This window comes from Psammomys obesus, unplaced genomic scaffold, assembly GCF_907164565.1.
Source record: "Psammomys obesus unplaced genomic scaffold, mPsaObe1.curated_primary_1811, whole genome shotgun sequence".
NCBI lineage: Eukaryota > Metazoa > Chordata > Mammalia > Rodentia > Muridae > Psammomys > Psammomys obesus.
This window is the reverse complement of record NW_026590062.1, coordinates 13,418,771-13,432,959: the sequence shown is the minus strand read 5'-3', so window position 1 is coordinate 13,432,959 and position 14,189 is coordinate 13,418,771. Positions and strand designations below refer to the sequence as shown.

At 54.4% G+C, this 14,189-nt stretch overlaps 1 protein-coding gene across 22 annotated transcripts in view; it reads left to right on the top strand.

The window, feature by feature from the left end:
• Positions 1-14,189, top strand: part of Ncor2 (nuclear receptor corepressor 2) — a 160,137-nt gene that overhangs the window by 62,783 nt on the left and 83,165 nt on the right. For all 22 annotated transcript variants that reach the window (XM_055606472.1, XM_055606476.1, XM_055606493.1 and 19 more), the window contains 3 exons: positions 2,675-2,854; positions 6,387-6,500; positions 9,902-9,958. In XM_055606472.1, coding sequence (XP_055462447.1) covers positions 2,675-2,854; positions 6,387-6,500; positions 9,902-9,958 — 351 coding nt within the window. The remainder of the gene's footprint in view (positions 1-2,674; positions 2,855-6,386; positions 6,501-9,901; positions 9,959-14,189) is intronic.

Sequence of the window (14,189 nt, the reverse complement as noted above, 5' to 3'; positions counted from 1 at the left end):
TGGGCACCTCCTCCCCATCAGCCACCTCTGCTATTCCCCCCAGTTCTGGCCTGGAACCTGTCTCTGGCTGGGTTGGCCACCAGCTTCTGCTGGAACTGGAAAAGATCAGCCTTGGGGTCCCATTCCCAGGCCTTTCATGTCAGGTCTACGTCAGAAACTAAACGTTTCTTACTGCTGCCTTGACGCTTTCTGCTTGGCACAGGACTGCAGAGAGTGACTGAGCTGGCGGAGAATGATGGAAGGACTGGCTGGCTGGAGCGAGTCTGACTGACTGGTGGGTTGGGGAGAGGCTGACTGACTGGCAGGCTGAGGAGAGACGGACTGATGGACTGGGAAAGACTGACTGACTGACTGACTGACAAGAATCAGACTGAAAGAGTCTGGGGAGAGAACTAAATTGCCGTCCCATTTCTTGTTGGGCTCAGGGCTTGTCCAGTTTGGGACGCAAACAGGTGGGTGGGGTCGCTTGCAAGCAAAGTCACCTACCACTTAGAAGCTGGCCTGTTATGTATCGTGGCATGCCAGGCCCTGCCTCTCCTGCCATTGGCTCGCTATGTGTGAAGCCAGTAGCAGGAGAGTCAGGAGTCAGGAGGTTGTCATCTCTCTGGAGAGAGCCCCTCCATCTGTGAGGGAGTTGTTTGCATGGCTTCCCCTAGCCCTGCAGTCTGCCTTGGATGTTTTTGTGATCGTGTTTCACAGTTCGTGGCCTTTGTTCTGGTGGCCCATTATGTGGAAGTGTTTGTATCAGGCAACAGGGGCCTGCTGTGTGTTTGTACACTGTGGGGTGTGTGGTTCTGGTCCATTTCATGCCTGATCACAAGGATGAACCACCATGAAAGACAGCCTGATCCAACCGGTCCAGGAAGTGGGGCTCAGCCACATGGTGTGGCTGGTGTTGCATCTTGTAACTGTGCCGCCCCAGACTTGGGGACAGAGCCTCCTGTAGGTGGCACGGCTTTGAAACCCATCCTTGGCTGCGGGAGGTTTGGTCCATGGTTTTAGGTTGCCAGGCCACACAGCCTATATACCCTTATTCTCATTCTGTTTCTTTTCCTTCCGTTTGTTGGGAACAGAGCAGAGGGGACACTATGACCACTGGGGCCGGGGGACCATGCTCACTGCCACCTTCTGTTTCAAGATGGATCTTGAGGATTCTGTTGGAGGAGAGCCTGAAGTCCCCAGCCCCCAGTGTGCCATGTTCCTGTCCTCATGTTTTAGATAGCAGCATGAGATCAGGGGCAAAGTGCTACACTGAGACAGAGAACGAGGACAAATAGAACTTGTAGGCTCTTCTAGGCTCTTGCGAGGGTAGTGGGGGTGGGGGTAGGTGGGGCACCTGATTGCCCAGGCTGCAGTTGTTCCCAGGAATAAAAGCATCCTGTGTCCTTAGTCGCAGCTGTGTGGGGGCGGGGAGCAGCCGCTGACTTTGCCTGGCTGTGTCTGCCAGCAGCTGCTGTCTTGGCCTAGAGAGGAGCAGGGTGGGGCTGGCCTAGCCTGGGACCAGGATAGGGACAGACGTTTCTTGACCATGCTGTTCATTGGTAACAGTTTGGCAGATACTGGGCTGAGCATTTTGGATGCACCAAGGCTCCCAGGCCACTGTGGAGGTGGACCAACCATCTCTCCCTTCCATCTTACAGATAGGGACCCTGAGATAGCCAGCACATCTGTGTACAATATGTGTTCACGGAACTGAGTGCTGTAGATTGGGGCTGGGACTGGAGCCCAGGGCCATATAGACGGGAACTGGGTTGTTTTCCTAACCTCTTTGTTCCCAGAGCATCCTAGTACAGCCTGGGTGGTCCCTGACCCTAGCTGGAGAACAGGAAACCGTGGAGGAGCCAGGTGCAGGGCCATGTGTGAGATACACGGTTAGCCTGTCAGCCTCACGGAGGAGCCCTGGTGACGCCATGCCCATAAGCTAAGAGCCTGGTGTGGTTCAGCCTGTATGTGGGAGGCTGAGACAAGAGGACACCCTGGGCAACAAAGGGAGAGATGGCTCGCCAGTTCATACCACCCACATGGCTCACAGCTGTGACTGTCTTAACCCCAGTTCCAGGGGTTCAGACTCCTTCTTTTGACCTCTGAAGGGACTGGGCATGCATATAGTACAGATGCGTACACGTAGGCAAAACCCACATAAAATAAATCTCTAAAAGATTGAAGGTAAAAAATGGCTTAGAGGCGCTAGGCCTGTGATAGAGCGCTCGCTTAGCATGTGTAAGGCCCCGGGGTTTCATCTCCTGCTCTGTAAAAATAGAAAAAAGAAGCGAGGCTTGGTGGCTCCGCGAGTCTTGTGTGCTGTGACAGGGGTGTTTTCTGAAAAGCGGACTGCTCCAGTCGGGGTCTGCAACCTGCTTGCACACACAGGCTGTCATGCACCCGTGGAGGGCATATAGGGCTGGGCTGGAGGTGGAGGTCACTGTTGGCATCTTAATTCTGTTCTGGGGGAATAGGAGAGGTGTAGCCAGGAGGAGGCAGCAGGGACTCGTTGCTCAGCTGGCCCAGGAGCCTTCTGGATAAACGCAGCCATGGGAAGGGTGGTCAGGACCAGGCAGCAAGGCAGGATCCATGTGCAGGGTAGAAAGTTGCTATGCTGAGGCCTGAAGTCATGGCTGGGAAACAGATGCCAGGCTAACTTGGGTGACCACCCTCTGTCTCTGTCCACTCATAGGAGCGTAGCCTGGCCGGCAAGCTGGAGCCCGTGTCACCCCCCAGCCCGCCACACGCTGACGCTGAGCTGGAGCTGGCGCCATCTCGGCTGACCAAGGAGGAGTTGATCCAGAACATGGACCGTGTGGATCGAGAGATCACCATGGTGGAACAGCAGATCTCCAAGCTGAAGAAAAAACAGGTGAGCAGTAAAGAAGGGAGCAGCCTGGCTCCACACTCTCAGGTGCCCGGGGCCCTGCGATTTCCTCTTTTTCAAGGGTTATGTCTTGATTCTGGAAGCCTGTGGGCTGGGCACATCAGGCTCACACACCTACACTCCAACAGAATCCAGAGCCTGCAGGGGACCGAGGCTTCCTGGGAGAGGCACCTTGAGCTGCCCAGGGTGGAGAAGGGACCTTTAGCTGTTGCTTGCATGAAGGGCTGAGTGGGATCTAGGAGCAGGCCAATGAGGGCTTTCAAGATGGTTGGTGGCCCAGAATCCTAGAGCGAGTCTGGGCCCTGCTGCAGTTGCTCGGGTTGGCCATGGCAGGCCAATGGAGAATTCAGATCTTCAGTCCTCCGGGCCTGGCTTGGGGGCTGGGCTGGAGCTGCCCTGTGTGCATGCCTGTTTACTGGCTCTGGAGGCTAAGTGACTAGAGCTGATGCTGTTATTAGTTTTTGTTTTTTAAAACAGTTGTTTACCTAAAATTGCTTTTTGAATGGTATCTTATAAAAGAATGTTTTTGTTTTTAAATTATCCTTATTTGTGTGTGTATGTGTGTGGGCGTGCTCGAGCATGTGTGTGTGCACATGTCGATGCTAGAGAACAGTTTGTGGCAGTCAGTTCTTTCTATCGTGTGACTTGTCAGCCTGCCATGGGTTAACCATCACCTCCCCCCGCTCCCCCCCCTCTTTTTGAGGCAGGGTTTCTCTTTGTAGTCCTAGCTATCCTAAAACTTACTCTGTAGACTAGGCTGACCTCAGACTCAAAGAGATCTGCCTGGCTCTGCCTCCTGAGTGCTGGGACCAAAGGCATGTGCCACCACTGCCTGGTTCAGGCCCTTTCTCCCCAACCCTTGTTTTTAAGACAAGGTCTCATTGTGTAGCCCTGGCTGCCATGAACTCACTCTGTATAGCAGGCTAGCCTTGAACCCACAGAGACAATCTTGCTTCTGCTGGGATTAAAGGAATGCACCGCCACACGTGCCCCACCCCTTTATATATATTCATAAATGGATGAATTTTGATTTATGTGTTTGTGGGGGGGGGGTGTGCGTGTGTGTTCAGGTGTCTAGAGGCTGGAAGAGGGCTTCAGCTAGCCTGGAGCTGGAATTAGAGGTCGTTGAGAGCTTCGGAACTTGGATGCTGAGAACTGAACTCAGGTCCTCTGCAAGAGCCGTCCACACTACACCACTGACCAATCTCTCGACCCCACCTCCCACCCCAAACTAAAATTCCTAAATTAAATGCCCAAGCATGAGCTTATCACTTTAAAGTTTCAATCCACCGGCAGTAGGCCATGGTACCCAGCGCTCACTTCCTCCATTGTCCTGAAAGACTCAGAGCCATTTACCAGTATCCCAGCTCCCAGGCCAGAGCCACCCTCTGAGCAGGGGGCTAGGACACTTCACTAACATGGACTCACATACATACTTTGGTGTCTCTGGCTCGTGTCCTCAGGGTAAGGACTTGAAGGTTCACGGAGCACAGGTGAACCTCACGGCTCTCCGTGGAAAAGTAGCATTTTACCGTGTGGCTATGTTGTGCTGTGTCGTGTGCTTGAGGGACTGGTTTTGGTTTTCCTGGGTACAGACCTGCTGAGTCCTGTGGTGGTGGTGCTGTGAGGTGTACCCTGGCCTTTTCCACAGTGGCTGCACCACCTGTAGCCCACCCTCTGCCCACGAGGGTCGAGGCTTTTCCCACGTCATCTCCCAGTGCTGTTTCCAGGTCGCACCGGTGGGGGCTTATCACTGCGCAGCCTGTGGTTGAAGGTTGTGTGAGGCGTGGGTGCTTCAGAGCACGGCTCACACCAGGGCTATGATTCAGTGTCTGTTTGAGTCCTCCAAACACCTTTGTAGGGCATGCAGTGTCACTGCCAGGTCCCACCCAGGAAGATGCCGAGGGTCAGAGAGGCACAGTGACTTTGGAGCCCTGAGTGATTGAAACTAAAGTCTGACTTCAGGCTTGGGATGCGTGCTGCTTAGACAGGGCTGTAGCCATGGCAGTGTTTGTTCTGGCTCCTGGGGAGCACCTTCACCTTTGTGCTTCTTAGGTTTCCTGGTTTCCTTTTTTTTTGGCTGGACTTTGAGAGCCGCCACCAGGGGTCACTGCAGGACCAAAGCAGCTTGGCTCATCTGGCCTCAGCGTTGACTGTTCTGCCTCATCTTCTCCCTGTATGGGGCCATGAAAGCTCTGGCCCCGTGAGACTGAACACGCCAGCTGTCTATGCATAGCAGGAAGATGGAGCATGTTCTGATGGCACTTATGGCACCCTCTGTAGGTCACATTGGGCACTGGCCTCCCGTGTAGCCTGAGATCCATGACTCTTCAACTCTTCGGTCCTGGTGTCGGTCTTTGGGGTAAAGCAGACAGCAGCAGCAGGAAGGGATGCCAGATATAAGGGAATGGAAAAGGGGTCTATTGTGTAGACAGAGGCGTGTGTGGTGAGGATTGGTGATAGTTGGGGTGGTAATGAATGTGATGGTGATGGTAGTGGAGGTGGTGGTGATGGTAGCATTGGTAGTGCTATTGCTCCTGCTAGGTGTGATGGAGTTGAGGGTGGCGATGAGGATGGTGGTAGTGGTGAGGGTGGTGGTAGTAATAATGACGTTGATAGTAACAATGGTGATGTTGACGGTGAGTGAGGATGGTGATGATGATAGTGATGATGGTGGTATTGGTGACGGCAGTGATCAGGATAGTGATGGAGGTGATAGTGGCAGTGATGGGTGGTGGTGATGTGTTGATGGCCATGGTGTCGGTGGTGACGATGGTGGTTATGATTCTGGTGGTAATGATTATGGCGATGATGACGATTATGGTAATGGTGGGCATAATGATGATGGGGATAGTTGTGATAATAGTGGCAGTGATGGTGGCGATAACGGTGGTGATGAAGATGATTATGATACTGATGACGGTGGTGATGGTGTGCTGGAAAACTGCCTGCTGAGTAGTCTGTTTTGCCTTGCCAGCACTGTCTGCACAGCTCCTGGGTCAGTCCTCAGAGGTTTAGGAACTCTTCACTTCCAGGGCAGGAATTAGAGGTTCAGAGATAATGACTAACTTCTCAAGGCTGCATAGTGTGGGTCAGAAGTAGTGTCCCAGGCTGAGGGTGTCACTCTGCCTGCAGCTGCTCCAGAAGCTCGAGGTGGCAGTGGTGGGTAAGAGTGGCTGCCCCCTTGCAAGCCCAGGACAGTGCCACACCTGTGTGACCTCATTAGTCCTCATTGCAGCCCAGTTAGCACCTTTGCACAGATGAGAATTGAGGCCTAGCAAGGAAGAGCCCCCTCCCCCGGTGCTCTGTCTCTGGGGCAGGATTTGAACCCAGGAAGCCTGGATGCAGCTGTCAGGGAGCCCGGCTGAGGAGGGCACAGAGTCTCTGGGTGACTCATAGGAAATGGCGATTGGCCTGACTTCCTGTGTGTGGCTTCGGGTAAGTGTGTGTGTGTGGGGGAGATGACAGCGCCTCAGCTTCCGGCCTGCACCACTCATGCTGTCCCCCTTCCCTGCAGCAACAGTTGGAGGAGGAGGCCGCCAAGCCTCCTGAACCTGAGAAGCCGGTGTCGCCACCACCCATAGAATCAAAGCACCGCAGCCTGGTCCAGATCATCTACGACGAGAACCGGGTACGCCCTGCAAGAGCAGGTCACCTTGAACCCTGAGACCCTACCACAGCAGAGGCTGGCAAGCGGTTGGGGAAGGGTAGCCCACGGGCCACTTCCTGACATAAACATTGGGCTGGAGGAGAGTGAGGAGCAAACTGGTCACAGAAATGGCCGTCACCTCACACATGCACAGCAGATCTAGTGACACACTTGGTGATATTAATGTTGTCTCAGCTGCCTGGCCAGTCCTACGAAGGTATGCATGGTAGGTGTTTCTGTCTTAGACATAGAGAAACACAGAGACAGGGAACACCTTGTTCAGAGATATGCAGCCAGGATGTGGTCGATGCGGGATTTGAACCGCCTTCCTGAGCTACAAGGCCTGATTCTCAGCCTTGGCCTCTGCTGCCACACTCTGCTTGGCTCAGGCTTGCAAGCCTGGCTCCTAGTGGGTGGGAGGGATGCTCCTGTCTCAACCCCTTGTATTGGGACTCTCATTGGCTGATTCCATGGCTAGGTCTGGACTTGTGTTAACTGACTCTCTGTATCTGAGAATAAGAAACTGAAGCCCAGTGAGAGAGGCTGGGAGAGCCAAGGCTTGCGCCTCAGGCTCTGTAGGAAGTAGGTAGGTATTCTGTTGCTAAGGAAGATACTGGGGCTCATAAAGGGCAGGGGACCTGCCTGAGATTGCACAGCAGGTTAGATTTGGGTTTGGGACTCAGAACCAAGATCGAACTGACTTCAGGAGCCTGTGGGGGAGGGGAAGTAGTCAGTGAGATATGGCTCTCTCCAGCCATAGTGGACACATGTTTCCAAGGCCCCCTTCCTGCTATGCTTTGCTCAGCTATCTTTCTTGTAAGGAAGGCCCCTCTAACCCTGAACACATCCCTGCCTTTGTCCTAGTTAAGGGCTGAATCCCAGTCAGGCATAGTAGGCACTCCAGGTTGCTAGGACAGGGAGATGGGAGATGATTGTCCCTTTGCCTGTACTGGAGCACGGCGCCTGGAGCTGGCCTTGCCTCCCCAGCTTCCCCTGAGAAATGACAGGGCCTAGAGCACTCTGTGATCAATAGGATTAAGTTTTAGTTCCTCTTCCTTCCGATGGCTCTGCAACAAGACAGGACAGGAGCCTGCCTCTAATGTTCCTGTCCTGCTGGGAGCTGCCTAAGGCCTTGTGCATCCGCATCTGTCCTCAAGGCCGGCTTGTCCACTTCCCTGGTAGTCTGTGGGCAGCATAGGAGGTGTGTGCCACAGTCGGGGAGGAGACTGGATGGGAGAGGCCACACCTGTACTCATTGTCCCTGCTTGTGTATGGCATACACGTGTGTCTGCTTGGCACATGTGTGTGGCATCATGTGCACAGCCTGGGCTTACGTTGACACATACGTGCATGCTGAGTATGTTGGTCTAGACTCTGGGGCTCACCTGTGACATCAGGGGCATTGTGCACTGTATGTTGGTGGCTGAGGACTTGTTGGTCCCACCTGGCCCCAGGATCTCTAGCTCCTGCAAAACGCTCAGGGAACTCCTGATTTCTTGCTGTTCTCTGGGCACAGGACCTAAGGCAGTGATGTCCCTCTGGCTCTGGTTACCTTATCTACAGGGTCAGTTGTGTGTGCTTGTAGTCAGAGCCGAGGCTTAAGGGGTTTGGTGGTCTCCTTGGTTGGGGTGTCACCTCCAGTCTCTGTCTACAGTGTGAAGCTGCCCTGCTAGACCTCCAGGTTGCCTGGCTCACCTCTTAAGTGGTGTGCACCGGCATCTACAGTGAATTGGCTTTGTCTCCACATAAGGATGACATAATAGTGTTTGGGAACCTGTTGTATGCCAGGGCTGGTATTGGTGTGGCAGCCAAGTGCTTGCCGTGTGCCACTGTGTTAGGGGAGGCTGGCAAGTGCCCTGGGAGACTCAGGCTGTTGGTCCGCTAAGAGCCCCCGCGGTCCTGTCTTAGAGCAGGTGTGAGGGGCTCAGGCCTGGGTGATGAGGCTACTGCCTTGTCCCCTGTGTCCTTACCAGGGAGGTGAGCCTGGCAGGTCCCCTGTGGGACCCCCGTCTCATGGCTGTCCCTATCCAGTGTGCAGACAAGCAAGGCAGCATAAGTTCAGGTGAGGGTGGCCTCAGGGATTTGGGGGAGTTGAGACCTTTCCAGGGTGGAAAAGTAGGTTGAACCTGGCAGGTGGCTGGGACAGCATGAGGGCCTGGAAATGGCTAGACCTGATGTAGGAGGGCAAGGCCTAGGCCATCTTAGCAGGAGGGGTAGCTTCAGCCTCCAGGGTGGCAGAAGATTGTGAGGGAGGGACTGTGTGGGACTTGGTAAGGAGTGGTATGAGAGGTAGTGAGCCTGAGGCAGTCACCCTTCCTGGGCTGTCCCTTGTCCCCAAGGAGGGACTGCACATCCTCATATAAGCCGTGGGTCTAGCCACCTAGTGGTTGACTGAGCACAAGGTCCTAGAACCCCCAGATCCAAGACCCCGCCCCAGCTGTGTGAGCACAGCTGTGGCCCCACCGTGTTTTGTCTAAGCACAAAGCTGGAGCTGATTCCCTCAGCGCTCTGTGGCACACACCCGTGTACCATAACTGAATCAGCATTACTGCCTTGGCTCCTGTCACCCCGAGGCTGCCGGTTTAGGGTCCCAGCTCTACACAGAAGAGCCAATTGTGGGGCGACTAGGCCTTAGCTCTAGGCAGAGGTTGGTCTGCTTGCCAGCTTGAGCCTACCCACAAGCCACTGCCCCTGCTGTGTGCGGGTGGGTGAGCTTGCCCGCCGTCAGGTAGCTCTGCATTTGCTCAGCTCTCAGGTGACGATGACGACGTCTGTGGACTCCGGAATTTTCTCTGGCACCTGCCTGGTCACTCTGCTCTGTGGCACATGGGTTCAGTCTTCCCCAGCTGCCTCTGTGTCACACACTCCGGTCTCCATGCCCCTCCTCCCACTCCCTGCTTCCGGAAGTCGGCCCTGGTGGTCCCAGTCTGGGCAGATAGCCAGGCAGAGGCACAATGTTGTCTTCATGGGTTGGTCTGGGAGGATGAGATCCAGCCTATTGAGGGGTGCCCTGTAGCCATGGGGCCCTCTGCAGCATGCTTCTGTTTTTCTAATGAGTCCTGGTTTGTGGAGGGAGGGGGTAAGAGGCCAGAAATAGTCACCCTATTGTGAGATGGGATCCTAGAAGGCTCTGTTGTCCCCTCCTGCTGCTCTGGCTCTGAGGTCAGCAGACACCAGAGGCATCCAAGCCTGGCAGAAGGTAGTGGGTGAGGCGATAGCTGGTTAGCCATGGTCAGATCCCTAGCTGGGGTCAACCTGGGAGGGACTGGGGACTCCTGCAGGTGACTGGGGTCTTCTCTGCTGATTGGGCTTTAGCCTCATTCTGGGAGTGCTGGTGCCAATCTGAATCCTTGTTTAATTCTACTTTTTTCTTTGCTCCACAGAAGAAAGCTGAAGCTGCTCATCGGATCCTGGAAGGTCTGGGGCCGCAGGTGGAGCTGGTGAGCCACACTTGGCTGGGTGGGGGCTGGGTGGGTAAGAGGAATGGGGTCCAGCAGCAGGTGTTGGGTGGTGAGGAAGGGGAAGGGGAAGAGGAAGTCCTCTACTGTCCAACACTGTCCCCAAGAGGAGGCCAGAAGCAACACCTGATAAGGCCGCTGGCAGATAACTCTTGAGTGGCTACTGGGCAACGAGCCTGTCCCTGCCTCTGAAGCCTGAAGCCTGAAACCCGCCCACGGTTGGCTGGTCTAGATTCCCTTCTCTGTTTGATGGCTGTGTAACCCTCAGTAGGACCGTTGACCTTTCAGTGCTGCTGCCTGGGTCAGTGCCTGCCTGTGATGGGAAGGGTGGCCATGACTGTCATGATTATCAGCATCCTCTTGCTGGTCTCAGCGGTGTCACACAGGCCGGGAAAGCAGCCCCAGCCTCAGGGCATCTGCTGGGATGGATGAGGCAGAAGTGCACCCCCCAATCCCTGCCCAAACCTGCCCTTGTTGGAGCAGCACTGGATCATACCAGCCACAGGTGGCAGGTGTTGCTGGCCCATTGGTGCACAGGGTGGATGTGGGTCTGGGGTGCATGCAAGCACTCTTAGGGTGCAGATGAGTCCTTGGCACTGTGTGCTTGCTGAAGGCAATAGATGGGAACCTCCAGACCAGGTCTGTGGTGTACTGTAACACAGTCTGTCCCCAAAGAATCTAGGGTGGGCAGATGGATACTGAGATCCTGTACTGCCTGTGGTGGGCTCTCTGACCCCTGCCTGCACTGGGACCTGGCTCACTCTCTCTTCCTTCATAAACTGGTACCACCACTGCATAGTTCATCCTTCCAGATGTGTGTGATACTGTCCAAAGGAGCCTGTGTCACTGCTCTCGTCCTTCTGGACATTTCCTCTGAATGGAGCCATGCAGCTCATGGCCTTTTGTTCTCTCTCGTTCTTTCTGCCTCACCCCAGCCCCAGCATTGGGTGCTTTAGGTTCTCTTACACTATGGCCTGTGTTGGCGCTTCATCCCTTTGCAGGAGTGCTTCGTATTCCATTGTTTTCTAGACTGCATTTTATCCTTCCATTCTCAGTTGACATTGGGTGGCTTTTTGTCAGCCGGGACTAAAGCCATACCATAAGAGCAGGAACAAGCAGCGTTTGTCTCTCTTGCATCTATGTCTGGGAGTAAAATTGCTGTCTCCTGTGTTATTTTTTTCTTCTCTGGAAGTTCCTGGCTGGTTTCTAAGGCAGCAGTCTCATTGTATATTCCTATTAGTGGGTGTGTCTTGCCTCTGTTTTTCCTTTCTGTCATCCTGTCCAGATTTTGGTGGGGGGGAGGTGTCATGCTCTCTTTGCCCTTGGGGAGAAGGTAATATATGTCGCTTGAGGAGCTCATGGCAGCTTGTCCCTGAGGTTTTGGTGTCCGGATTGAGGTGTTGGGGTTGTTGATGGCTCTCGCTAAGGACAGGGATTGGCAGTTGCTGTGGTAGGTCTCTAGGGATTGCCACCCTCTCATGGTTCTGAAAGAGGCTCAGGAAGAGTGGTGCTTTGCCCAGCATCACACAGAGGGAGATGAAGGAAGGTCTTCCCAGGGTTGCTGTGTATATGCTGGGCTCACGCTCTGCTCTACCTGCTTAGATGCTCCTGACTTGGTTTTGGTTGTTGGGCCACCATGAAATCTGATGCTGTGGTACAATGCTTGGAACAAAAGCAACTTAGGGAAGGAAAGGGTTTATTTCAGTTTCTGGGCCACAGTCCATGACTGAGGGAAGTCAGTGATAGGGACTTAGGTTGCAACTTGAAGCAGAAACCATGGAGAACTTCTTTTTTGTTTTCTCTTAAGTTCATACTTAGCTAGCTTCTGCATATAACCCAGAGCCATTTGCCTAGGGAATGGTGCTGCCCACAGTGGGCTGGGCCTTTTTGCATCTATTAACAGTTAAAACAACCCCCTACTCGCTAAGACATGCCCATTGGACAGTTTTATATAGGGAGCCTTAGTTTAGGCTTTTCTCTCAGATGACGCTAGGTGTTGTCAGGCTGATGGTAAGTTAACTAGGATAGTCAGGGTTCTTCTTTCTTCAGTAATGACAAGGGAGTGAACATCTTGCCCTATGTACCCAAGGGAGGCATGAGGGAGGTAGGAGCTTCAGGCCTTTGGAGCCAGGGTGCAGTCTGGAGACCTATGTACGCATTGTGACCTCCATGGCCCAGTGTGTCTCAGGAGGGCCCTGTCCTGGGCAGGGATCAGGCTGGCCAGGTGGGAGGCGGTGGGATGCTGCCCAGCTCTGAGTCACTTGCTTCCTTCCTGCTCTGAGGTGTTATTCTAAGAGTTCAGTGTCCCCATGGGCTGGGCTGTCGCTATCTCTTACAAGCTTGGTCACCCCAAACGCTGGCTTACGGCCAGGCTGAAGGACGCCAACACCCACGGCTGTCCAGGGCTCTGGTATGCAGCTCCAACCGCTTGTCTTTTAATGGAGAGGGCAGCCCTGCCCTCATTGCAGCAGGATGCAAGCCACCAGACGTTCTTGTCCCTCTTCAGGTCCAGCCTCTGTCCCTGTGAAGATGGCCTCAGGATGTCGCCCTGGTGCTGAACCCAGGGGCTCCTCTGGCGGCTTCCCAGAAGGTGCTCACTGGGGCAGCAGAGCCCCTCATTGCCTGAGGCCACAGCTTCCTCCTCATTGCTCAGAAGTCGGGTTGGGGTCTGTCCCCTGCTACCCTGGTGGGCGTGAGAGCATGTTTTGCTCACTGCCCCATGCTGGGGTCAGAGGATCAGAGCCTCCACCCCTTCCTGCCCCAATAGTCCTGTTCACCACCTTTAAAACCAAACAACGGCAAACTGTCAGTACATCTGGAATGTTCTGGGCTATTTGTTCATCCTGTGAGGTGGATCCTCTACGCCACACCTATTTTTTAGATGAGGAAATCTAGGTTTATCTGGCCCTGGAGCCCAGCCCTTAAGCAATGTCCATTCGCATTGGCATTTGTTTTAGTGGCATCTGGGAAAACACAAAGGGTCAAGTGCAGCTGCCCTGGGTACCAGGAAAGGGCATCTTCATAGTGCTCCTGCACTCCTGAGACATGGCCTTTCAATCTTCTTCAGGAACGTTGGACCCCTCCTCCCCGCTAGGCATACCACATTTGAGGCTGGCTGCTGGTTCTCTTGTTGCCCTATTCATTCTTCCCCTCCTAGTCTAGGGATACTTCCCTGTTTCAGGCTCTGTGTCCATAGGAGGTCCTGGTCCATGGTCTCTCATCACCAGGAGAGCAGTTGAGCCTGGCTGTCTGAGCCCCTGGTGAGTTGCCATAAAGCGCAAGAACTGGTGTCTCTGATGCTGGCCTGGCTGCACGTGGCCTGCTTTGTCTCTGAGCAGTAGAAGGGAAGGGGGCTGGCGTGGTTATCACACTGGTCTAGAGCGGAGTCTGCCGCCTGCAGTTTTCCCCTTGGAGCTTTGTGTGTCTCTGCCTGCCCAGAGACCCAGGGTCACAAGGTTCTTGCAGGCATGGGTGCACAGGATGCAAAGAGCACAGAGGAGGCAGGCGTGGGATGGCGCCAGGGGAGTGCAGAGCACTCATGGGGTGTCAGTCAGGCTGTGGGCATGTTTTGCCCCCGACCTCAGGCTTCCCGTGTGTGCGGTGGGGTAGCGACTGCACCGTGAGCAACCACTTTGTAGCAAAGCAGCTGGCTCAGAGCAGCATGACACCTGCGCCCTTGCCTCTACCATCTGGAAGGTGGCAGGGACCTCTGGGAGATAGTGGGTAGGTTTCTGCTTCACCTGTGGCCTCCCTGTGTCCCTCCAGCAGGCTGTATAAGGTCCATATTTTAGACAGAGGAAGCCATTGCATGGAGGACTCGACCCCAGCTCAGTCTCTTTACTCATGGCTGGTCCCATGACTGCCCGTTGCCCTTGCTGTACTCTGAATCTCTGTTCTCTCATGAATGTGGCCCAGGCTTGTGGGTTCCCTGCTGAGGGAGCCTATGGTGTCTGCAGCCCAAGGCCCACATTTCTCCAATTTATTATCTGCTGTCACTATGGACACTCTGTGCACACTTGTGTACATGACCCAGGATTCATGGGATCTGGCATTCCAGGCCACCTTCCTCTATCCAGAGAAGAGGCCGTGGTGGCCTGCTACAGGCCAGTGGGGAGAAAGGTCAATTCTTGGCAGTTTTAGCTGGGCTCTTTAGAGGCTGTGTGTCTGTGCCTGCCACCTGCTGCCCTCAGTTTCTCACTCGAGGTTTGTTTCA